The sequence below is a fragment of the Rhinoraja longicauda genome, unplaced genomic scaffold, assembly GCF_053455715.1.
Source record: "Rhinoraja longicauda isolate Sanriku21f unplaced genomic scaffold, sRhiLon1.1 Scf000096, whole genome shotgun sequence".
Lineage (NCBI taxonomy): Eukaryota > Metazoa > Chordata > Chondrichthyes > Rajiformes > Arhynchobatidae > Rhinoraja > Rhinoraja longicauda.
In genome coordinates this window covers 66,347-91,725 of record NW_027601314.1, presented here as the reverse complement: position 1 = coordinate 91,725, position 25,379 = coordinate 66,347, and the positions used below count along the sequence as shown (strand labels likewise).

The following is a 25,379-nucleotide window of genomic DNA, read 5'->3' as shown; positions in this document are numbered from 1 at the left end:
AGCTTTGTATTTTTTGTTACAGTTCTTTTCGTGTAACTTGCATTAAAATATTTTTGTATGTCAAACAGCCATTATTCTTTGATCTTTTGTGCTTGATGACTTTCTGAAAAAGATAATTAAGCTTGCTCTGCTTGTCAATAAACTCTGCTGATCTCCTCATCCTAACATTGACCATTTAAAAAAAAAACTGGTTATGTTGGAAACCTGAATTGAAAACAAAGTGCGAAAAACATTTTGCACTTCAGGGAACATAGTGAAAAGAGAAGGAATTTTGAGATTCACTTTACACATTGCTGCACGACCTCCTGCATGTTTTCAACACTCGTTTTCTACCTCCCCTTAGTTTTTCTGATACACATGACTGCAAATTTGGACAGTTACGTAGATAGGAAAGGTTTAGAGGAATATGGGCAAATGGGACCAGTGTAAATGGGGCATCTTGGTCGACATGGGCACGTTAAGCCGGAGGGTCTGTTTCCATGCTGTATGACTCTGATATTATTTTGGTCTGTTTTATCCATAGAAGACAGAGTTGTGGTGAAAGGTATCTTCTTGCGTTTGAGGCAGCAGAATTATGTGACGCCCTCCAGGCGCTGTAGCCAGTGCAATGTGCTATTGTCGACGGCCGTGAGATCTACCCCTCCACCAGGGGGACAGAGGACAGTGCAGTCGAAAATGAAGTGCTGCGCTGTTTGCTGGTCTGCTCCACACATGCAGGCTGCTGATGAAAGCAACCCCCAACGATGCATGTTGGCGTTGAACCGGCCGACCCCTGTCAGGAGCCGGTTCAGGGCGACCCACTCTTTGCGGGGCATGTCTGAGCCGGGTGGGGCTAGGGTGTTCGGAGTGACAGTGAATTGAGGAGGTCGCGATGTCTGTTCCCAGCTGGTTCTCCATGCTCCTAGTATGTTGAAACCGGAGCCACAGAGAGTCGCTGCATGACGAGAGAAAGGGCGACGAGATGACAGGCGTTGAGGTCCCAGTTGCTGTGAATCCTGGGCGAGGTGGTGCAAAGGATGTTTGGTGAAAGGTATTATTCTGGCTGGATGTCTGTAGCAAGTGGTGTTCCGCAGGCATCTGTAGTGGGACCTCTGTTTGTGATATGTATAAATCACATGGACGTAAATGTAGATGGTTAGTCAGTTTGAAGATGACACCACAATTGAAGTTACAGACAGTGAGGAAGGTTGTCAAAGAGTGAAGGAATAGATCGTCACAGAAATGGACAGAGAAATGGCAGATGGAGTTTAAGCTGAATGTGAGGTGTTGCATTTTAGGGAGGTGGAATGCAAGGGGAAAGTATACAGTTATTGGCAGGACCCTTAACAGCATTGATGTACAGAGGGATTTTGGAATTAAATTTCACAGCTCCCTGGAAGTGGTAACACAAGTAAATAGTGGTAAAGAAGGCATAGAGTATGCTTGCATTTATCGCTCAGGCATTGAGTACAAGACAGAAAGTCTTGTGTATGGAGTGCACAGCCTCAGGTTGTAGGTCAAGGGTAGACATCCAGGCCAGGGCAGCATCAGTTGCTGGGTGGATGGCCTTGATGCCACCAGGGAAAAGCCTCAGTGAGCAGTCATTCACGACGTGTGGGATGGCCTGGTCTGGATATCCGCAGTCACAAGAAGGGCTGTCTTTCATCCCCCACTTGTGCAGGTGATGGGCTGTTCTTGCATGGAGGGTGCGGATCCTGTTCAGGATTAGCCATTGCTTGCGATGGTGGTCAAATCCCGGTGGTTTCACTGGGGTCTGTGATGACCTCTCCGTTGTTGGTGTTGGCATCTTTCCAGGCTCTGCGCCACTCAGTCTTGGGGTCAAAGTCTTCCAGAGATTTGGCTGAAGACCAGAAGGGTTTGCGGGACTTCAGGCGTATGTTCAAGTCAGCATGGATGGAAAGGTTAGGGTTAGCCTCGATGGTGCACCAATCTTTCAACATCCTCTCCCTTCTGCGTATGCTGGGAGTGGCGATGTGGGAGTGGACAGGGAGCCACTGCAAAGGTGTTGACTTAAGCGTCCCTGTGATGACCCGCATTGTAGAGTTAAGGACAGTGTCAACTCGTTTGGTGTGGCAGCTATTAGACCAAGCTGTTGAGCAAAACTCAGCTGTTGAGTAGACCAGGGCTAAGCTTGCGGTACGGAGGGTGTGTACATTGGATCCCCAGCTGTTGCCTGCAAGTTTCCTGATGATGTTGACCCTTGCTTTCAGTTTATCAGCCACCCTCTTCAGGTGTTCACGATAGGTGAGGGTGCAGTCCAGGGCAACTCCAAGATACTTGGGGAATTCCTCATTCTTCACCAGCTCACCACAAAAGGACGCTCGGATCTTTGCATTGGCGAGCCAATTGCTGAGGTGAAAGGCAGTGATAGTTGTCTTGGAGCGATGTCGCCATAAGGTGAAGTACTCCTCCATCCCCTTCAAGTCTTGGTTTAGCACTCTGCTGATATCTTCAAGGGCAGCTCCCTGGTAGGCAAGGGCAAGGTCATCTGCATATGCAACCTTCCTGGACAAGGTATTGAGTACAAGAGACAGAAAGTCATGTTGATTTTATAGGATTTTGGTTCAGCCACATTTGGAGTATTATGTAGCTCTGGTCATCCCATTATAGGAAGGATGTGGAAACTTTGGAAAAGATGCCGAAGATCTTCATGGCTGACCCTTATTATGGGTTTGCAGCCCCTTATTCTTGATATGTCAACGTTGCATCTGCACTTTTGAGCCTGTTTGGAATTTTGTGTGTGTCAATGTGATCACCTCTGATTCACATTAACTTTCGAGTAAATGCGTGGTCACTGTAACCTCTCCTCTTGCAGCCATTCTCCATCCCAGCAATCTGTCCAGTAAACCTCATTACACTCCCTCTATTGCAAGTATATCTCATCGTGGGTAGCAAGGCCAGACCTACACACATTATTTCAAGTGTAATTTCTCTTGGGACCAATATAATTTGAGAATGACATCTTTATGTCTGCAAATTCTTTTGTGATAAAAGCCAATGTACCGGTTGCCTTCCTAATTGCTTCCTTAACCTGCTAATTTGTGGTATTTCCTGGGCTGAGACACTAGAGTTCCTCTGAACCCAAAACCTTTCAATTTGTCATCATTTGAAGAAAAACGTTTTCCTACCAAGATGGATAGCCTTTCTTAAAATATTTTATTGAATTACTGTTATCATTTTTTTCTAACTGACCCTGTCTGTGTTCTTGAAGCTTCATTCCCACAAGTTACACTGTCTTCACCTGAGTGTCATCAGCAAACCTAGATGTGCTATATTTGGTGCCCTCATCAAAATCATAAGGTCATAAATGATAGCAGAATTCGGCTATTTGGCCCATCCAGTGTACTCCGCCGTTCAATCGTGGCTATCTATCTTTCCCTCCTAACCCCACCCTCCTGCCTTCTCCACATAACCCCTGACTGCCGTACTAATCAAGAATCTATCTCTGCCTTCAAAATAGTAATTGACCTGGCTTCTACAAATAATTCCAGATTCACCTTCCTCTGACTAAAGAAATTCCTCATCATCTCCTAAAGGAATGTCCTTTAATTCTGACGCTCCGACCTCTGGTCTTAGGCTCGCCCATTAGTGGAAACATGCTCTCCACATCCACTCTATCAAAGCCTTTCACCAATCGGTAAGTAATGAATATATATTGTGAACTACTGGAATTCCAGCCTGATCCTGCAGCACGAGACGTGTCGGATGAACCCAGGTGCAGAGGGGTTGATTGGGTGTGGGGCGGGCAAGGGTGAAGATCGCACGAGGCACGGGGAGCATAATTGGAGACTATGGAGGGCTGCAAATTATGGAACCATTAATTCTGATCGAAAACGTTGAATCAAATGAGGGAGGAGAGGAAAGCCAGTGGACAAAGTATGTCGGTGATGGGCAGATGGCATTGGGGGTGAGGGGTGGAAACTAAATGATGGGGGGGGGGGGTTGAAAAAAGAGTATGTGAGAGGACCAGAGCATATGGGAGGAGAGAGCAAGGGATAGAGGGGGAGCTGGTTACCTGAAATTGGAGAATTCAATATTCATGTCTTTGGTTTGTATATCACCTCGACTGAATATGAGGTGCAACTTCTAGTTTCTTCTAATTTGTATTTGGCCTTGGACAAGCAGGGGAGGAGGCTGAGGACTGCCTAGGTCGGCGTGGGGAAGATGAATTCTCCAGGTGACCAAAACAGGAGTGTTGTCATCTCACAGTGAGTCATCTCGCTGATGTAGAGGCAGCATGTCTAGGACACTGGATCTAACATGAGTTGGAGGAGGTGCAAGTACATTTCTGTCTAACCTGAAAAGGTTGTCTGGGTAGTGGTGCAGCAGGAGGAGGTGGTTAGGGACAATGTTGGTTGCAGGGGAAATGCCCAGAGAAGGGTGGGGTGTGTGCTGAGGTTTGAGTGCGGAATGAGGGAGTTTCGGGGAGAGTGGTCTGTGCGGAAGCAGAAAGTTTGGGGTGGGGGAAGAGAGGAAAGAAATGAGTGGGGGTGAAGCGCCGGGCAATGGCAGAAAAGTGGGACTCTGGTAGAATCTCACCTGTGGTCTGGAAGGGAAGGGGGATGGGGAGGGGAGGGGAGGGGCAACTGCAGCTCTCTGTCGCTGCTGCCTCCATTGTATCTTATCCAAGGTTGTCTCAAAGTCTTTATGCCCACGGTCTCTGAACATTCTTTTATGTAATTGTCAACGTTGTTATTTATTTAACATAAAAATCCAATATAAAACATGAAAGCTGGTGTTGGGTGTGTTTTGTTCCGCTCGGCCCGATCACTTCAACCGGACCCATGTTTGGAACGAATCGCAACCGCAGCGCCGCCACTCGGCTTCCGTAGCGCCGCCACTCGGCTTCCGTAGCGCCGCCACTCGGCTTCCGTAGCGCCGCCACTCGGCTTCCGTAGCGCCGCCACTCGGCTTCCGTAGCGCCGCCACTCGGCTTCCGTAGCGCCGCCACTCGGCTTCCGTAGCGCCGCCACTCGGCTTCCGTAGCGCCGCCACTCGGCTTCCGTAGCGCTGCCGCCATCTTGGTTGTGAAACATTCTGGAAACGGCGCGCGGGAGACAAACCATGGGTGAGTGGGGAACACGGGGAGTGTGACACACGGACACACGGGAGTGTAACACACGGACACGGGGAGTGTAACACACGGACACGGGGAGTGTAACACACGGACACGGCCCGGAAACATTCTGGAAACGGCGCGGGGAGACAAACATGGGTGAGTGCGGACACCGGGGTGTGGAGACACGGTCATGGGGAGTGTGGAGACATGGGGAGACATAGACACGGAGGGAGAGAGACATGGGTGAGGGGCGAAGACACACGGATATGGGCGAGTTTGGGGGGCAAAAGAGTGCAAGGTCAGGACAAGGGGGAGACACGGACACAGAGACATGGGGATGTGACCGGGGGATAGGGGAGTATGGGCACGGGGAGACGGGGGAGTGACGGAGACTGGGGGAGACATGGAGAATGTGGAGAGACCGGGGGAGTGTGGGGAGACATGGAGTTATGGGAGAGACGGGGAATGTGGGGAGAAATGGAGGGTGAGTGGGTAGAGAGACGGGGAAATGGGTGTGAGTGGGGAAGTGACACGGAGAGTGGGGGGAGACTGATGGGGAGAGTGTGAGGGGAGACGGGTGAGTGGGGGGAAGACAGGCACGGGTGTGTCGGGGAGATAAGGGGTGAGTGTGAGGGGTGAGAGGGATGTGGCGCCAGAGACGGGATATTGGTGAGTGAGGGGAGACAGGGACAGGGATGATATGGGGTGAGAGGGATGGGAGGGGAGAGAGACAGACATATATGGGTGAGTCAGGTGAAGAGTGAGGGCAGACAGGGAAGATAGAGGCATAGGTTAATGCGAGGGGAGTGAGGAGAGGCATGGGTGAGTGTGTGGGGACGGGGGAGACATGGGGGAGTGAGAGGAGGGAGGGGCAGGCAGAGTGAGTCAAGGGGAGAGTGTGGGGGGAGAGGGTTAGAGGGAGATACAGGCGTGGGTGAGTGAGGACGGGGAGAGGGGAGGGAGAGGAAGAGGCATGGGTGAGTGACGGGAGATGGGTGAGCGTGGGGAGACAGGAACAGGGGGAGACATGGGGAGATAGGGGCATTGGTGAGTGACGGGGAGAGGGAGACAGAGATACGGGTGAGTAAGGGGAAGACAAGGGGATGGAGGGAGAGTAAGGGAGGGACAGAGATATGCAGGTGAGTGTGTGGGGAGAGACAGGGACAGGGGGAGACTTGGGTGAGTCGGATGGGGAGAGAGGGAGATATGGGTGAGTTACAGGGAGTGGGGGAAGAGTGTGAGAGGAGATGCAGAGGTGGAGACATGGGTGAATCAGTGTGAAGGGGACAGAGACATGGGTGAGTGTGAGGGGAGAGGGACGGGGACAGTGAGACATGGCTGTAAGTCGAGGGGAGGCGGTGCAAAAACCTTGGCTGGGATGAGCAGGTCTATCTGCTATAACCAAAATTCTTCATATTGGGGCCCGTTAAAATAAGGGTTAACTGTACTTCTATCAGGTCACTGCCTTAAGGAATACAAGCCCAGCCTGTCCAATCTCTCCCCAGAACTAAAATCTCTAATCCAGGCAACATCCTGGTGAATCTCTGCACTTTCTCCAATGCAATCGCATACTTTCTATGTCATGATCAGAATTACTTTAGGTTTAGTTTTATTATTGTCATGTGTGGCAAGGTTCGGTGTTTTGTACACTATCCATGATATGCATATGATGAGCGTTTGACGGCTCTGGACCTCTCCTCGCTGGAGTTTAGAAGTATGTGTGGGGACCTCATTGAAACTTACCGAATAGTGAAAGGCTTGGATAGAGTGGTTGTGGAGAGGATGTTTCAATTAGTGGGAGAGTCTAGGACCAGAGATCGTAGCCTCAGAATAAAAGGGAGTTCCTTTTAGAAAGGAGATGAGGAGGAATGTCTTTAGTCAGAGAGTGGTCACAGCTTGGTTTGGGAACAGCTCCATCCAAGACCGCAAGAAATTGCAGCAAAATGTGGATGCAGCCCAGACCATCACACAGACCAATCTCCCTTCTATTGACTCCATTTATACCTCACGCTGCCTCTGCAAGGCCAGCAGCATAATCAAGGATGAGTTGCACCCTGGCCATTCCCTCTCCTCCACTCTCCCATCAGGCAAAATATATAGCAGTATGAAAACGCATACTTCCAGATTCAGGGACAGTTTCTTCCCAGCTGTTATCAGGCTGCCTCAGAAGGCGGTGGAGGCCAATTCTCTGAGTGCTTTCAAGAGAGAGCTAGATAGAGCTCTTAAAGATAGCGGAGTCAGGGGGTATGGGGAGAAGGCAGTAACGGGGTACTAATTGGGAATGATCAGCCATAATCACATTGAATGGTGGTGCTGGCTCGAAGGGCCGAATGGCCTATTCCTACACCTATTGTCTATTGTCACTGAATCATCCTACCACAACCAGAGAGCATTCTGAACTACTATCTACATCATTGGTGACCCTTGGACTATCCTCAATCGGACTTTGCTGACTTTACCTTGCACTAAATGTTATTCCCTTATTATGTATCTATACACTGTAAATGGATCGATTGTAATCATGTTTTGTCTATCTGCTGACTGGTTAGCACACAACAAAAAGCTTTTCACTGTACCTCGGTACACGTGACAATAAACTAAACTGAACTGAGCTGATGAATCTGTGGTATTCATTGCCACAGAAGGCTGTGGAGGCCAAGTCAATGGATATTTTTAGGGCAGAGGTAGATAGAATCTTGATTAGTGCGGGTGTCAGGGGTTATGGGGAGAAGGTAGGAGAATGGGGTTGAGGAGGAGAGTTAGATTAGCCAAGATTGAATGGCAGAAAAGACTTGATGTGCTGAATGGCCTAATTCTGCTCCTATCACTTATGAACATGACATATCCAATCAAGTCAGATAATACTATACATAAATTCAAGCAAGCAAAACTCGAGTACAATAGGTAGAGCAAATGGGAAAATATATTGTGCAGAATATAGTTCTTAGCATTGTAGCGCACATAATACGAAAATAGGTGGAGGGGCAGATAGTGTCGAGAAAGGAGGGAGTCTGCAGAAGGACCTGGACCGTGGCAGAGAAGTAGCAGATGGAATATAGTGTAGCAAAGCGTGGAGTCCTGCATTTTGGTAGTACGAATAAAGGCGTAGACTATTTTCTAAATGGGTAGAGAATCCAGAAATCGGAGGTGTAAAGGGACTTGGGATTGCTGGTGCAGGATTTCCAAAAAGTTATTTTGCAAGTCGAATCGGTAGTAAGACGGCAAAAACAATGCTAGCATTTATTTCAAGAGGACTAGAATACAAAAACAGGGATGTAATGCTGAGGCTTTATAAGGTGCTGGTCAGGCCTCATTTGGAGTATTGTGAGCAATATTGGCCCCATATCTGAGGAAGGATGGGCTGACTGGGCTCCAGGGGAGGTTTAAAAGAATTATCCCAGGAATGAGTAACTGGAGCCTGGGTCGATGGAGCCCCCAATGCCAGAGCCTGCATTGATGGAGTAGAGGTGTCAGGAATGGACCCAGTGGCGATCGTCGAGGAGGTCGATGCAGCAGTCATCAAGGTAGCCGGTGGTTGGGAACGGGCCACGTGGGAGCTGGAGATTGCGCCGCCTGGAACCGAGGAGGACCCGGCCTGGGGGGGGGGGGCAGGAACCAAGGAGGACTCGGCCTAGAGGGGGAAGGGGGGCAGGAACCAAGGAGGACTCTGCCTAGAAAGGTGAGGCAGGAACCAAAGAGGACTCAGCCTGGGCGGGGCAGGAACCAAGGAGGACCCGGCCTAGGTGGGGGGAGGGAGGAACCAAGGAGAACTCGGCTTAGAGGGGGGGGGTGGGGGGCAGGAACCAAGGAGGACTCAGCCTGGGGGGGTGCAGGAACCAAGGAGGTCCCACCGTGGGATACTTTGTAACTTTGTTGGCGCCATTTATGAAGCGGCTCTTTGCATACCTTGCATATGCAAAACAAAGAATTTCACTGTGACGTCACATGTGAATAAAGAATTCGTTCATTCATTCATTCATTCATTCACTGGGCCTGTACTCGCTGAGTTTAGAAAGATGAGAGGGGACCCCATCGAAACTTACCGAATCATGAAAGGTTTGGATAGTGGATGTGGAGGGGATGTTTCCACTAGTGGGAGAGTCTAGGACCAGAGGTCATAGCCTCAGAATTAAAGGATGTTCCTTTAAGAAGATGAGGGGGAATTTCTTTAATCAGAGGGTGGTGAATCTGTGGAATTCATTGCCACAGATGGCTGTGGAGGCCAATGGATATTTTTAAGGCAGGGATAGATTCTTGATTAGCACGGGTGTCAGTAGTTGTGGGGAGAAGGCAGGAGAATGGAGTTAGGAGGGAGAGATAGATCAGCCATGATTGAATAGCACAGTAGACTTGATGGGCCGAATGGGCCTAATTCTGCTCCTATCACTTATGAACAATAAGTATGACCAAACCAGTGGATTATAAAGTTACAATGTAAGTTCACAACTCTTATATTCTATGTCCTGACCTAGGAAGACAAGCTAGCCATTTGCCACCTTCATTCTGTTGATCTGTGTTGCCCCTTACAGGGATCTATGGACTTGGACCCTCAAGGTGTCTGTTCATTGACATTCTTTAGTGCCCCACTGTTTACAGTATATGTTTTACCCTGAGCATGGACCCTCCAGGAGGAGTACCTCTCTCTGCCTACCCTTCCTTTAGGATTCCCTACCCCATACTTACTCTTCGTACTGATGTTAAACTCCACCTTCCAATAACTTCTTCCAATTTCTGACTTACTCCTCTGGTTTCCACCCCATGACCTCTCTAGTTTAAGCCCTCCCGAGTAGCAGTCTTGCAACCCATCCCTCTTGTGTGGATCAGGTCTGTTCCAGAAGAGATCCAGTGGTCTAAAAATCTGAATCCCTGCCCCCTGCACCAGCTCCTGAGTCACACATTTGTCTGGCCTAGCTGCCCATTTCTACCCTCACCAGCAGGTTGAGTTTATCATTGTCATGTGTACCGAGGTATAGTGAAAAGCTTTTTGTTGTGTCGGTCCGCATTGACAAAACTGATCTCCCGGTTGGCCGAGCACTTCAACTCCCATTCCCAGTCTGACCTTTCTGTCATGGGCCTCCTCCAGTGCCATAGTGAGGCCCACCGGTAATTGGAGGAACAGCACCTCATATTTCGCCTGGGCAGCTTGCAGCCCAGTGGTATGAACATCGACTTCTCCAACTTTAGATAGTTCCTCTGTTCCTTATTTTCCCCTCCTCCTTCCCAGATCTCCCTCTATCTTCCTGTCTCCACCTATATCCTTCCTTTGTCCCGCCCCCCTGACATCAGTCTGAAGAAGGGTCTCGACCCGAAACGTCACCCATTCCTTCTCTCCTGAGATGCTGCCTGACCTGCTGAGTTACTCCAGCATTTTGTGAATAAATACCTTCGAGGACATAAATTTAGACAGGTTGGTTAGTAAGTTTACAGATGACATCAAAATTGGATGGAGTTGCAGTGGAATCTAGATCAGTTTCAGAGATAAATTCATAAATTTTAGGAACAGAATTAGGCCATTCGGCCCATCAAGTCTACTCCGCCATTCAATCATGGGTGGTCTATCTTTCCCTCTCAACCACATTCTCCTGCCCTCACCCCATAGCCCCTGACACCCGTACTAATCAAGAATTTGTCAATCTGCGCCGTAAAAATATCCATTGACGACCTCCACAACCTTTTGTGGCAATGAATTCCACAGATTTACTACTCTGAATAAAGAAATTCCTTCTCATCATCTTTCGAAAGGTACGTCCTTTAATTCTGAGGCTATGACCTCGGGTCCAGTGGAAACATCCTTTCCAAATTCACTCTATCCCAACACAGCAATACCATATGGAGTTTAATCCGAGCAAGTGTTACATGTTGCTGGTTTAATGTAGGTAGATAGTTTTCAGTTATTGGCAAGTCTTTAACAACGTTGATGTGCAGAGGAGTCATGGGATCCAGGTCCACAGTTTCCTGAAAGTGGCACACCAGTAGATAGAACGGTAAGGAAGGCACGTATAATGCTTGCCTTCATTGGTAGGGGCATTGGAGCATTGTGTGCCATGCTGGTTGTCCCATTATAGGAAGGATGAGCTTGCTTTGGAGAGGGTGCAGGAGAGGTTGGGCAAACTTGGATTCTTTCCTCTGGAACTTCAGAGGTTGAAAGGCGACTTGTTGGAAGTATATAAAATTGCGAGAGGCATTGATATGGTAAAATCAGAACCCTCTTCCCAGGATGTAAATGTCAAATATTAGATCAAATAAATAAAAATTAAATAACACAAACTTTCCCTCCTCTCAAAGGAATCAATCACATTGTTCATCTACAATCTTTTCTTAGTTTTAGAGCCATTGCATGGAAGGAGGCCGCTCAGCCTGTCAAACCCGTGTTGACTTGCGGCAATACTCTTTTTATTTTGAAAGCCACGATTAAATTTGCTTCCATTGACTCTTCAGGCAGTGAGTTCCAGATCAGAGCGATTCATTACTTCAAAGTAAATCCAAGCTGACGACTCTTGATTAATCCATGACTTTTTAAATGAAAATGTGTAAATGGCTTCTGAATTTTCATTGTTTTTGTCCCACTGACATTTGGCTAATTGGCCTTTGTTATACGTTACTTTGCGATGCAATGTTCGAGACTGACTGAGCAAGTTTGCAGTTTGGTGCTAGGAATGCTAACAAATGGAGAACCCACTGCTTTATTCCTGTGCTATAACTTAACCATTGGTGTTTTGCTGTCATGGAGTTTGGAAGATGGAAAGCAAATCACAAGATTTGACATTTCAACAGCTATTGTAAATTGCACACCCCAGAAGGTGGAATGCTCCACATTATACACCATGATGCTAGACTGCCTGCACATCTGGGCACGGACAGTCACCCTCCATCGTCCAGCTGTGAGAATGAGCAGAGTCCACAAGAATGCACAAAGGGCTGCAAGAAGTGTTTCTTCAGCTTCATGATTGGCCATTTCATGATTTGAATAATCTTTCTTAAACCATTTTCACTGAAAAAAATCCCATGGTTCCCATATGGGTGGGTAGGTTATCTTTGCAAACAGAAGTCATTCTATTCAATGGATGTGCTTGGATACTAGGTAATGCATTTTTTAGTGCTTTTTCAAACATACTGGCTACCAAAAGGTTACCATTTTCCATTTATCCATATGTTTTAATAAAGAGTAACTGATAAATAATTTACTTTGCATTTTAAATGCAGGAAACACCTCAAGGGGACAGACCATACATTAATGCTCAGATACTTGCAAGGCTTGCGTTCACCCTGTGATCATGTGGGTTTCCTCCAGGTGTTCCAGTTCCTACTACATCCCAAAGATATGTGGGTTAGCAGGTTGATTGGCCACTGTGAATTGCCCCAGTGTGTAGGTGAGTGGTAGAATACGAGGAAGGTTGATGAGAATGTGGCGAAAATTGTTTAGAATGAAATGAGTATAAAAATGGGTGTTCAGGTATTCGCACAGACCTGGTGGATCCATGGTCCTGTATCTGTTTTATCGCTCCAAACTCCCTCTCTTATTCATTTGTCTCTGAACATTTGTCCTTTGCTTATGTAACAGTGACCTGTATTACTGCTTTTGGTAACAGAAACTTGCCCTTGCATAATTTACAAATCACCACAAAATATTGAGACGTACAATAAAATTCGCTCTCATGGTATTTATGTGAGAAAAGTAACTGAATAAACACAAAATACATTCTTTTTTATAAATTAACGATTGTAGATGCATGTCCTGGTGTACCATGGATCATTTTCGAGGAACAAACGTCGCTTAATGCCGGGGTTACCTGTACCCACAGCAAACGTTACTAAACTAACAAGTCACTGAAAGGAAGCATGCAGGTACAGCAGGCAGTGAAGAAAGCCAATGGAATGTTGGCCTTCATAACAAGAGGAGTTGAGTATAGGAGCAAAGAGGTCCTTAGCAGTTGTACAGGGCCCTAGTGAGACCACACCTGGAGTATTGTGTGCAGTTTTGGTCTCCAAACTTGAGGAAGGACATTCTTGCTATTGAGGGAGTGCAGCATAGGTTCACGAGGTTAATTCCAGGAATGGCGGGACTGTCATATGTTGAAAGGCTGGAGCGATTGGGCTTGTATACTCTGGAATTTAGACGGATGAGAGGGGATCTTATTCAAACATATAAGATTATTAAGGGATTGGACACAATAGAGGCAGGAAACGATGTTGGGGGAGTCCTGAACCAAGGGCCACAGTTTAAGAATAAGGGGTAGGCCATTTAGAACGGAGATGAGGAAAAACTTTTTCACTCAGAGAGTTGCGAAGCTGTGGAATTCTCTGCCTCAGAAGGCTGTGGAGGCCAATTCTCTGGTTGCTTTCAAGAGAGAGTTAGATAGAGCTCTTAATGATAGCGGAGTCAAGGGATATGGGGAGAAGGTAGGCATGGGGGTAATGATTGTGGATGATCAGCCATGATCACGGTGAATGGCAGTGCTGGCTCGAAGGGCCGAAGGGCCTACTCCTGCACCTATTGTCTATTGTCTAAACCTTGCCTCACAGTAATTTTTTGGTCAATCTTTAGCTTCAGCATTGTTAAAAGAGCTGTTGGACACTTTAAAATTAGGATGGTTGATAATTAATTATTAAATGTAGCAGAATTTTTTACAGGACTGTTTGTCGTACGCATTGACAATAGAACAATTACATTCTTACTTGCAACAACATAACAGGCATGGAAACACAATACATATGGATAATGTACAATAAACAAAAATTCTTTAAATTAGTGGCCCCAATACAAATGCAAAAGAGCCTGAAGTCCTTGGTGCCACCAAAGACCATCTATCGTTCAAAGGGTGGTGTTGTTCAGTGCTCAAGAGTCTCGTGGTTGTTGGAAAGAAGCTGTTCTTGAACCCGGTAGTCACGTCATTTCAATAGACAATAGACAATAGGTGCAGGAGTAGGCCATTCAGCCCTTCGAGCCAGCACCGCCATTCAATGCGATCATGGCTGATCACTATCAATCAGTACCCCGTTCCTGCCTTCTCCCCATACCCCCTCACTCCGCTATCCTTAAGAGCTCTATCCAGCTCTCTCTTGAAAGCATCCAACGAACTGGCCTCCACTGCCTTCTGAGGCAGAGAATTCCACACCTTCACCACCCTCTGACTGAAAAAGTTCTTCCTCATCTCCGTTCTAAATGGCCTACCCCTTATTCTCAAACTGTGGCCCCTTGTTCTGGACTCCCCCAACATTGGGAACATGTTATCTGCCTCTAATGTGTCCAATCCCCTAATTATCTTATATGTTTCAATAAGATCCCCCCTCATCCTTCTAAATTCCAGTGTATACAAGCCCAATCGCTCCAGCCTTTCAACATACGACAGTCCCGCCATTCCGGGAATTAATCTAGTGAACCTACGCTGCACGCCCTCCATAGCAAGAATATCCTTCCTCAAATTTGGAGACCAAAACTGCACACAGTACTCCAGGTGCGGTCTCACCAGGGCCCGGTACAACTGTAGAAGGACCTCTTTGCTCCTATACTCAACTCCTCTTGTTACGAAGGCCAACATTCCATTGGCTTTCTTCACTGCCTGCTGAACCTGCATGCTTCCTTTCATTGACTGATGCACTAGGACACCCAGATCTCGTTGAACTCCCCCTCCTCCTAACTTGACACCATTCAGATAATAATCTGCCTTTCTATTCTTACTTCCAAAGTGAATAACCTCACACTTATCTACATTAAACTGCATCTGCCATGTATCCGCCCACTCACACACCCTGTCCAAGTCACCCTGCAGCCTTATTGCATCTTCCTTACAATTCACACTACCCCCCAACTTAGTATCATCTGCAAATTTGCTAATGGTACTTTTAATCCCTTCGTCTAAGTCATTAATGTATATCGTAAATAGCTGGGGTCCCAGCACCGAACCTTGCGGTACCCCACTGGTCACTGCCTGCCATTCCGAAAGGGACCCATTTATCCCCACTCTTTGCTTTCTGTCTGTCAACCAATTTTCTATCCATGTCAGTACCCTACCCCCAATACCATGTGCCCTAATTTTGCCCACTAATCTCCTATGTGGGACCTTGTCGAAGGCTTTCTGAAAGTCGAGGTACACCACATCCACTGACTCTCCCTTGTCAATTTTCCTAGTTACATCCTCAAAAAATTCCAGTAGATTTGTCAAGCATGATTTCCCCTTCGTAAATCCATGCTGACTCGGAACGATCCCGTTACTGCTATCCAAATGCTCAGCAATTTCGTCTTTTATAATTGACTCCAGCATTTTCCCCACCACTGATGTCAGACTAACTGGTCTATAATTACCCGTTTTCTCTCTCCCTCCTTTCTTAAAAAGTGGGATAACATTTGCTATTCTCCAATCCACAGGAACTGATCCTGAATCTATAGAACATTGAAAAATGATCTCCAATGCTTCCACTATTTCTAGAGCCACCTCCTTAAGTACTCTGGGATGCAGACCATCAGGCCCTGGGGATTTATCAGCCTTCAGTCCCATCAGTCTACCCAAAACCATTTCCTGCCTAATGTGGATTTCCTTCAGTTCCTCCATCACCCTAGGTTCTCCAGCCCCTAGAACATTTGGGAGATTGTGTGTATCTTCCTCAGTGAAGACAGATCCAAAGTAACGGTTTAACTCGTCTGCCATTTCTTTGTTCCCCATAATAACTCATCCGAATATCCACGGATATAAGACAAAATATTCAGACAATAAAATATCATTATACGCTGATGATGTACTTTTGTACATCACAAAGCCTCATATCACTATACCCAATATTTTAAATTTAATTGAGGATTTCGGTTCATTTTCAGGTTACAGAATAAACTGGAGTAAAAGTGAAATCATGTCAATAAAACCGAAAGATTCTATACATCTCGTACAATTTCCTTTTAAAATAGCGGGGGGAAAATTTAAATACTTGGGCATTGAAATTACTAGAAGATACCAAGACATGTTTAAAGCAAACTATAACCCTATACTTAAGAAATTACATAATTTAATTAAATTCTGGAAAACCCTCCCGATGTCTTTAATAGGTCGAATAAATGCCATAAAAATGATTTTTTTACCTCAAATTCTATACTTGTTCCAATCAATCCCACTAAATTTACCCAAAAAGTTTTTTAAAAAATTGGACTCAGATATTACAAATTTTATTTGGGATTATAAGACCCATAGAATACAAAGATCACACCTGAATAAACCCAAAGTAGTAGGGGGATTAGCACTCCCTAATTTTATGTATTATTATTGGTCGGTAAATATTAGAAACATGATTCAATTGTTGGATAACGCTCTTCATCAACCGGAATGGATCATTATGGAAAAAGAGGATTGCTCCCCATTTAATATTGGTGCAATCCTTCTTTCACCAATGACGGTGAATAACACAAACTACAACAAAAACCCAATTATACATAGTACAATCAGAATTTGGAAACAAATAAAACACAATTTAAAATTAAGAAACTTATCTCTCCTATCTCCTATTGCTAAAAACCCTTTGTTTAAACCCTCGATTATAGACAAAGCATTCATACATTGGGAAAGAGTAGGAATTAAAACTTTGGGAGATTTGTATGATACGGGAAAACTATTATCATTTAAACAATTACAACTAAAATACAATCTGGGTAGCAATCAGTATTTTAAATATTTCCAAATATGTGATTATTTGAAAAAACATGCGCATGAATTTCACAACGTCCCATCAGACTTACTAGATGAAGTAATGAATACAAAGGCGGAATCACCAAATTTAATTTCACATATATATAATATTATACTAAATGCAGTAATACCAACAACGGAAGGTATTAGAGGTGAGTGGGAAAACGAACTAAGCATAAAAATTTCCACTGAAAGGTGGAAACAATACTTATTAAATGTGCACAAATGCTCAATTAACGTAAGACATACTTTAATACAATTTAAAATCATACATAGATTATACTACTCAAAAACTAAATTAAATAAATTTTTCCCTAACGTTTCACCAATTTGTGATAAATGCCATTGTCAAGAAGCTACTATAGCGCACTCATTCATCTTTTGTACAAAAATTCAAAAGTTTTGGACTGAAATTTTTGAAATTTTCACAAAAGTGTTTAAAATAAAAATGACACCAATGCCAGAATGGATTATTTTCGGAATGACAGAAGGTAGTTCGGAATTAAATGCGTATCAAAAGAATTTATTTGATTACGGTTTAATAATAGGAAAAAAATTAATCTTAAAATTCTGGAAAAATGCTCCTATACCAACATTAAATATGTGGATTTCAACTATGTTTGAAACACAACATCTGGAAGATATGAGACTCCGCCTGGAAGGAAAATCAGAACGCTTCTATCAGACGTGGTCTGCATTTATAGAATTATTACAAAGATAGGGTGGAGGAGTACCTCGGGCCTTGGTAGGGGGGGGACGGAAAACTATCGAGTTGGTGGATTCCTTTTGCGTGATAAAAGGTTTTTGTTTTTTTTTGGTTTTTTTTCTCTCTTTTTTTTTCTCTCTCTTTCTCTCTTTCTTTCTACTATTTTTCTTTTAAAGCCATAAAATTATGGGGTACAATGATTGTAACAAGATATATGTGAAGTACATTGATGTATTTAACCTCTAATAAATAAATAAATAAAAAAAATAAAAAAAATAATAAATTCCCCTGCTTCTGTCTTCAAGGGACCCACATTTGCCTTGACTATTTTTTTCCTCTTCACGTACCTAAAAAAACTTTTGCTATCCTCCTTTATATTATTGGCTAGTTTACCCTCGTACCTCATCTTTTCTCCCCGTATTGCCTTTTTAGTTAACTTTTGTTGCTCTTTAAAAGAGTCCCAATCCTCTGTCTTCCCACTCTTCTTTGCTATGTTATACTTCCTCTCCTTAATTTTTATGCTGTCCCTGACTTCCCTTGTCAGCCACAGGTGTCTCTTACTCCCCTTAGAGTCTTTCCACCTCTTTGGAATAAATTGATCCTGCAACCTCTGCATTATTCCCAGGAATACCTGCCATTGCTGTTCTACCGTCTTCCCTGCTAGGGCCTCCTTCCAATCAATTTTGGCCAGCTCCCGCCTCATGCCTCTGTAATCCCCTTTACTATACTGTAATACCGACACTTCCGATTTTCCCTTCTGCCTTTTCATTTGCAGAGTAAAACTTATCATGTTGTGATCACTGCCTCCTAATGGCTCTTTTACCTCTAGTCCCCTTATCAGATCAGGATCATTACACAACACTAAATCCAGAATTGCCTTCTCCCTGGTAGGCTCCAGTACAAGCTGTTCTAAGAATCCATCTCGAAGGCACTCTACAAACTCTCTTTCCTGGGGTCCATTTCCAACCTGATTTTCCCAGTCTACCTGCATGTTGAAATCTCCCATAACCACCGTAGCATTACATTTTTGACACGCCAATTTTATCTCCTGATTTAACTTGCACCCTAAGTCGAGGCTACTGTTTGGGGGCCTATAGATAACTCCCATTAGGGTCTTTTTACCCTTACAATTTCTCATTTCTATCCATACTGATTCAACATCTCCTGATTCTATGTCACCCCTTGCAAGGGAATGAATATCATTCCTTACCATCAGAGCAACCCCACCCCCTCTGCCCACCTGTCTGTCTTTTCTATACGTTGTGTACCCCTTTCCCGATTGTTGGAGTGAAATTAGATCTTGGCCAGGGTGGTGCGGGTCCTTGATGATGCCTTTTGGAGACAGTGCCTCCTATAATCTCTCGATAATGGGTAGCCAGACTCAGTTCCCACAACCTTCTCCACAGTGCAATTCCATCCATTTTCATTTTGTCTGCAAACTTGCCAACCAACCCATCTACATTTACATCCAAATCATTTATATATATCACAAACAGCAAAGGTCCCAGCATTGATATCTGGAGAACACCACTGGTCACACTCCCACATCCCTGTCTTCTACAGTTAAAACAATTGTGAATTCAGACTACCAAGTTACTGTGGATCCCATACATCTTAATCTTTCACATCTAGCTACCATGAGGGACATGGTCAAATGTTTTCCTGAATGCCATATAAACAACATCCATTGCCCTACTCTCATCAATCACCTTTGTCACTTCCTCAAAAAACCCATTCAAGTTTGTACGACACGACTTGCGTGACAAAGCCATGCTATCACTAATTAGACCATTCTCTTCCAAATGCGAATAAATCCTGTCCCTAAGAAACCTACCTTTCCAATAGCTTTCTTACCACTGATTTTCGGGTCACTAAACATATTGTGTGGTTTTGTTAGACTAATAATATTGATCAATCATGAGATGCTACTTGGAGAGGGAGGAGAAATAAGATCATTTGTATGTGACATTTGTCTGAGCATTGTTTACACCTTTGTGACCTCACAAAGAACTACACCCAATCATTTGCTGCTGAAATATAGTCACTTTTAGGTAACCATTCACAGGGTAAGATCCCTGAGATGAATGGCGACTTGATCTCTTTTTAGTGATGTTGGTTGAGGAATGAATGTTGGCCAGGATAACGGAAGAATTTGCTTCTCATTTTTGGGAAAAACTGAATGGAATCCTCTACATCTTCTTGACCACACAAACAAGGTCTCTATTTTATCATTCTTCAGGAGGTGGGCATCGCAGGGAAGGCAGGAATTTATTGACAGTTCCTAGTTTTCCTTGAAGGTGGTGCTGGATCTTGCCGAAGCCATGTACTGAAGGTATTACCACAATGTTGTTAGGTAGGGAGTTTTCTGCTTTTGATCCAGTAACGATATGGAGTCATACAGCATGGAAACAAGCCCTTCGGCCCGACTCGCACACACCGACAAGGTTTAGGTTCAGAGGGATATGGGCTGGTGGGCTAGTGGTATGTGGTATTTCCATTTATTCCATTGTATGCTCACTTGATAACCCATTCAAGTATTATCGCAGCATTCAATAAACATTTAGACAGATACATGGATAGGATAGGTTTAGAGGGATGTGGGCCAAATGCAGGCAGGTAAGACTAGTGTACTTGGGACATGTTGGTTGGCTTGGCAAGTTGGGCCAAAGTTTTCAAGCTGTATGATTCTTTGACTCTCACGGCCCATTTACACCAGTGCGACCTGTCTACGTTTGGCCCAAATGCTTCGAAACATATCCTATCCACGTAAACTAAAACAATAAACTAAACTGAACCGAACTAAAGTCCAAATATCTTTTAAACATTGTGATAGTACCTGCCTCAATAATCTCTGGCATCTAGTTCCATTTACCCACCACCATTTGGGTAAAAAAGGTTGCACATCAGGTTCCTATTAAATCTTTCCCCCCTTACCTTCAGTTCAGTTTAGGTTATTGTCACATGTACCGAGGTACAGTGAAAAGCTTTAGTTGCATGCTATCCAGTCAGCAGAAAGACAATACATGATTGAAAGACACCCAGTCTGAAGAAGCGTCTCAACCTGAAACATTACCCATTTCTTCTCTCCAGAGATGCTATCTGTATCGCTGAGTAACTCCGGCATTTTGTGTCTACGGTGTAAACCAGCATCTGCAGTTCTTTCCTACACATTAAGTTTTAGATACATGATTATAATTGAGCCATTTACAGTGTATAGTTACATGATAAGGGGATAACGTTTAGTGCAAAAGAAAGCCAGTAAAGTCCGATCAAAGATAGTCTGAGGGTCACCAATGAGGTAGATAGTAGTTCAGCACTACTCTCTGGTTGTGGTAGGATGGTTCAGTTGCCTGAAAACAGCTGGGAAGAAACTATCCCTGAATCTGGAGGTGTGCGTTTTCACACTTCTGTACCTTTTGCCTGATGGGAGACGAGAGAAGAGGGAGTGCAGAGAGAGGCAGGGTGAGGTATAAATGGAGTCAATGGAAGGGATCACGGGTTTTTGTTGCAATGACAAAGCTAATGTGGGAGGTAAGAGAAAATAAGGATGTTGCCAGAACTAGAGGGTCTGAGCTACAGGGTGAGGTTGAGCAGGCTAGGACTCTATTCCCTGGAGCACAGGTGGAAGAGTCACCTTAAACCTCTGTCCTAGTATGGTATGGTAATTTGTCCAAAATCAAAACATTAGTGACTAATTAATCAATAAGAACTAGGAGCATGGGTTATATTTTATGTTTTTATTCTGAATGTATGATTATAATTCTATGCGATCTTGAGCTATAGGTGTGGAGTTGGAGAAATGAAAAGTTACTAATTTAAGAAGGGAGGTGAGAATGTAGTGACCAACTAACTACAGGTCTGTCAACCTAACGTGAGTAGTCAGCAAATTGTTGGGTGTCAGCAGTTTCTTGGGTGGCATAAAAGTTTTACTCTGCAAATGGAAAGGCAGAAGGGAAAATCGGAAGAGTCAGTATTACAGTATAGCAAAGGGGATTACAGAGGCATGAGGCAGGAGCTGGCCAAAATTGACTGGAAGGAGGCCCTAGCAGGGAAGACAGTAGAACAGCAATGGCAGGTATTCCTGGGAATAATGCAGAGGTTGCAGGATCAATTTATCCCAAAGAGGCGGAAAGACTCTAAGGGGAGTAAGAGACACCTGTGGCTGACAAGGGAAGTCAAGGACAGCATAAAAATTAAGGAGAGGAAGTATAACATAGCAAAGAAGAGTGGGAAGACAGAGGATTGGGACTCTTTTAAAGAGCAACAAAAGTTAACTAAAAAGGCAATACGGGGAGAAAAGATGAGGTACGAGGGTAAACTAGCCAATAATATAAAGGAGGATAGCAAAAGTTTTTTTAGGTACGTGAAGAGGAAAAAAATAGTCAAGGCAAATGTGCGTCCCTTGAAGACAGAAGCAGGGGAATTTATTATGGGGAATAAAGAAATGGCAGACGAGTTAAACTGTTACTTTGGATCTGTCTTCACTGAGGAAGATACACACAATCTCCCAAATGTTCTAGGGGCCGGAGAACCTAGGGTGATGGAGGAACTGAAGGAAATCCACATTAGGCAGGAAATGGTTTTGGGTAGACTGATGGGACTGAAGGCTGATAAATCCCCGGGGCCTGATGGTCTGCATCCCAGGGTACTTAAGGAGGTGGCTCTAGAAATAGTGGAAGCATTGGAGATCATTTTTCAATGTTCTATAGATTCAGGATCAGTTCCTGTGGATTGGAGGATAGCAAATGTTATCCCACTTTTTAAGAAAGGAGGGAGAGAGAAAACGGGTAATTATAGACCAGTTAATCTGACATCAGTGGTGGGGAAGATGCTGGAGTCAATTATAAAAGACGAAATTGCTGAGCATTTGGATAGCAGTAACAGGATCATTCCGAGTCAGCATGGATTTACAAAGGGGAAATCATGCTTGACAAATCTACTGGAAGTTTTTGAGGATGTAACTAGGAAAATTGACAGGGGAGAGTCAGTGGATGTGGTGTACCTCGACTTTCAGAAAGCCTTCGACAAGGTCCCACATAGGAGATTAGTGGGCAAAATTAGAGCACATGGTATTGGGGGTAGGGTACTGACATGGATAGAAAATTGGTTGACAGACAGAAAGCAAAGAGTGGGGATAAATGGGTCCCTTTCGGAATGGCAGGCAGTGACCAGTGGGGTACCGCAAGGTTCGGTGCTGGGACCCCAGCTATTTACGATATACATTAATGACTTAGATGAAGGGATTAAAAGTACCATTAGCAAATTTGCAGATGATACTAAGCTGGGGGGTAGTGTGAATTGTGAGGAAGATGCAATAAGGCTGCAGGGTGACTTGGACAGGTTGTGTGAGTGGGCGGATACATGGCAGATGCAGTTTAATGTAGATAAGTGTGAGGTTATTCACTTTGGAAGTAAGAATAGAAAGGCAGATTATTATCTGAATGGTGTCAAGTTAGGAAGAGGGGATGTTCAACGAGATCTGGGTGTCCTAGTGCATCAGTCACTGAAAGGAAGCATGCAGGTACAGCAGGCAGTGAAGAAAGCCAATGGAATGTTGGCCTTCATAACAAGAGGAGTTGAGTATAGGAGCAAAGAGGTCCTTCTACAGTTGTACCGGGCCCTGGTGAGACCGCACCTGGAGTACTGTGTGCAGTTTTGGTCTCCAAATTTGAGGAAGGATATTCTTGCTATTGAGGGCGTGCAGCGTAGGTTCACTAGGTTAATTCCCGGAATGGCGGGACTGTGGTATGTTGAAAGGCTGGAGCAATTAGGCTTGTATACACTGGAATTTAGAAGGATGAGGGGGGGTCTTATTGAAACATATAAGATAATTAGGGGATTGGACACATTAGAGGCAGGAAACATGTTCCCAATGTTGGGGGAGTCCAGAACAAGGGGCCACAGTTTAAGAATAAGGGGTAGGCCATTTAGAACGGAGATGAGGAAGAACCTTTTCAGTCAGAGAGTGGTGAAGGTGTGGAATTCTCTGCCTCAGAAGGCAGTGGAGGCCAGTTCGTTGGATGCTTTCAAGAGAGAGCTGGATAGAGCTCTTAAGGATAGTGGAGTGAGGGGGTATGGGGAGAAGGCAGGAACGGGGTACTGATTGAGAGTGATCAGCCATGATCGCATTGAATGGCGGTGCTGGCTCGAAGGGCTGAATGGCCTACTCCTGCATCTATTGTCTAAATCAACATTTTGAGTGGTAAAAGTTATTCAATATGAATCTCTTGGGGTCATTTGTGTTTTGACTGACAGCAGATCAATCCAAAAAGTTGCAATCCTCAGAATGTGAAAGTTCAATTGTAAATTTGCTCAGTGACAGGAAGCTCTTAATTGTTGACAGGAATTTTAGTGACTGGATTACTGTATTTAATGGGATTCCATGGTGCTCACTATATCGTCCCATTGTATTTGTGGCAGAAACATAGAGCGATACATGGAACAGGCCCCGTTGCCCAACCTGTCCGTGCCGACTAAGTTGCCGAACCAAGCTCGTCGTATTTGCCTGCTTTTGGCCCCTATCCCTCAAAATATTTTCTATCCATTTACCTATCTAAGAATCTTTTCAATGCTGTAATAGTACCTGTCTCTACAATTCCACTGGTAGCTCGTTCCATACATATACCACCCTTTGTGAAAATGTTGACAGTCAGGTCCCTTTTAAATCTTTCCTCTCTCATCTTAACCCGTTTGTTATAGACTTTCCTGTGGGGAAAAAAGTTTATTCGTCCATCTTTGCCTGACTTGATTTTATAAGCCTCTAAAAGGTCTCTTGGCTTCCTACGCTCCATGGAATAAAGAGTCAAGACTATTTAATTGTCACATGAACTGACAACGGAACAATGAAATTCTTACTTGCAGTAGCATCGCAGGCCTGTAAACATAATACACACGGATAATATAACACTGGATGGTGTCCAGCATTTTTTTAAATCTCCTTCGTTCCTTGGTGTTTGAGTTGCCGAACCAGGCCTTAATGCAACCTGTCAATATACTCCCTGCTGTACACCAGTAGAAATTCATGAGCGTATTTTCATTTGACGTACCAAATCTCCTCAATCTTCCAAGGAAGTAGAGGTGTTGATGGTTTTTTTTAATGATTGCTTCAATGTGCTTGGCCCAGGATATTGAGATATGTACACTTAGAAATTTGAAGTTATTAACTCTCTCCACCTTCAACCTGTCATTGAAGACAGATTTGTGGCTCCTTCCATGACTTTGATAGGTTTGGAAGAGCTGATGAAGTTGACCATCGAGCTATAGTCTAGGAACAGCTTGATGTATGTGTTCTTATTGTCCAAGTGTTCCAGTGTAGAGGGAGAGCCAGCAAGATCGCACCCCCCATTGGCCTTCACCACCACAGACATTAGTGCCACTGGTCACTAGTCCACCCTATCACTAGTCACTGAAGCATGTCACCTTGCTCTTCTTGGGCAGCGATATTATTTATGCCCTCTTAAGGCAGTGGGACGCCTTGAACATTAGTAATGGGAGATTGAAGACGTCTACAAAAGCTCCAACCAGTTGGTCCATGGACAGGTAAACCATCAGGTTCAGAAGCTTTCTGAGGGTTCATGCTTGTGAAGATTATCTGCCGTCAGCCTCAGTGACTGTTACAAAGCCATTGGGAGCTAAGGGAATGAAAAGGTACATTGGTGTTTTGCCTCTTGAAGCAAACATAGAACACAAGTAGACAGAATGGTAAAACAGGCGTTAACATATGCTTGTTTTCATTGGTTGGCACACTGAGTATAGGAAGTCATGATGCACCTTTATCGTACTCTGGTTGGCCACATTTTGCATGAAATTCCAATCGCCACATTATTGGAAGTATGTGGAGGCTTTGGAGCTTCATAACTTCATGTAATTTGAGCAGAATTTAGCTATTCGCCCCATCAAGATTACAGAAGAGGTTTACCTGAATGCCATTTGGATCAAGAGT

The 25,379-nt window shown here is 44.6% G+C and overlaps 1 protein-coding gene across 4 annotated transcripts in view; it reads left to right on the top strand.

Moving 5' to 3' along the window:
• Positions 1 to 4,981: 4,981 nt before the first annotated feature.
• Positions 4,982 to 25,379, top strand: part of LOC144589989 (importin subunit alpha-7) — a 61,179-nt gene continuing 40,781 nt past the window's right edge. For 2 of the 4 annotated variants that reach the window (XM_078394910.1, XM_078394913.1), the window contains exon 1: positions 5,128 to 5,215. In XM_078394910.1, the coding sequence (XP_078251036.1) occupies positions 5,212 to 5,215 (4 nt within the window). In that variant the 5' untranslated portion in view covers positions 5,128 to 5,211. Of the gene's footprint in view, positions 5,069 to 5,127; positions 5,216 to 6,117; positions 6,140 to 25,379 lie in introns of those variants that run through there. The other 2 variants (XM_078394911.1, XM_078394912.1) reach the window with 2 other exon arrangements.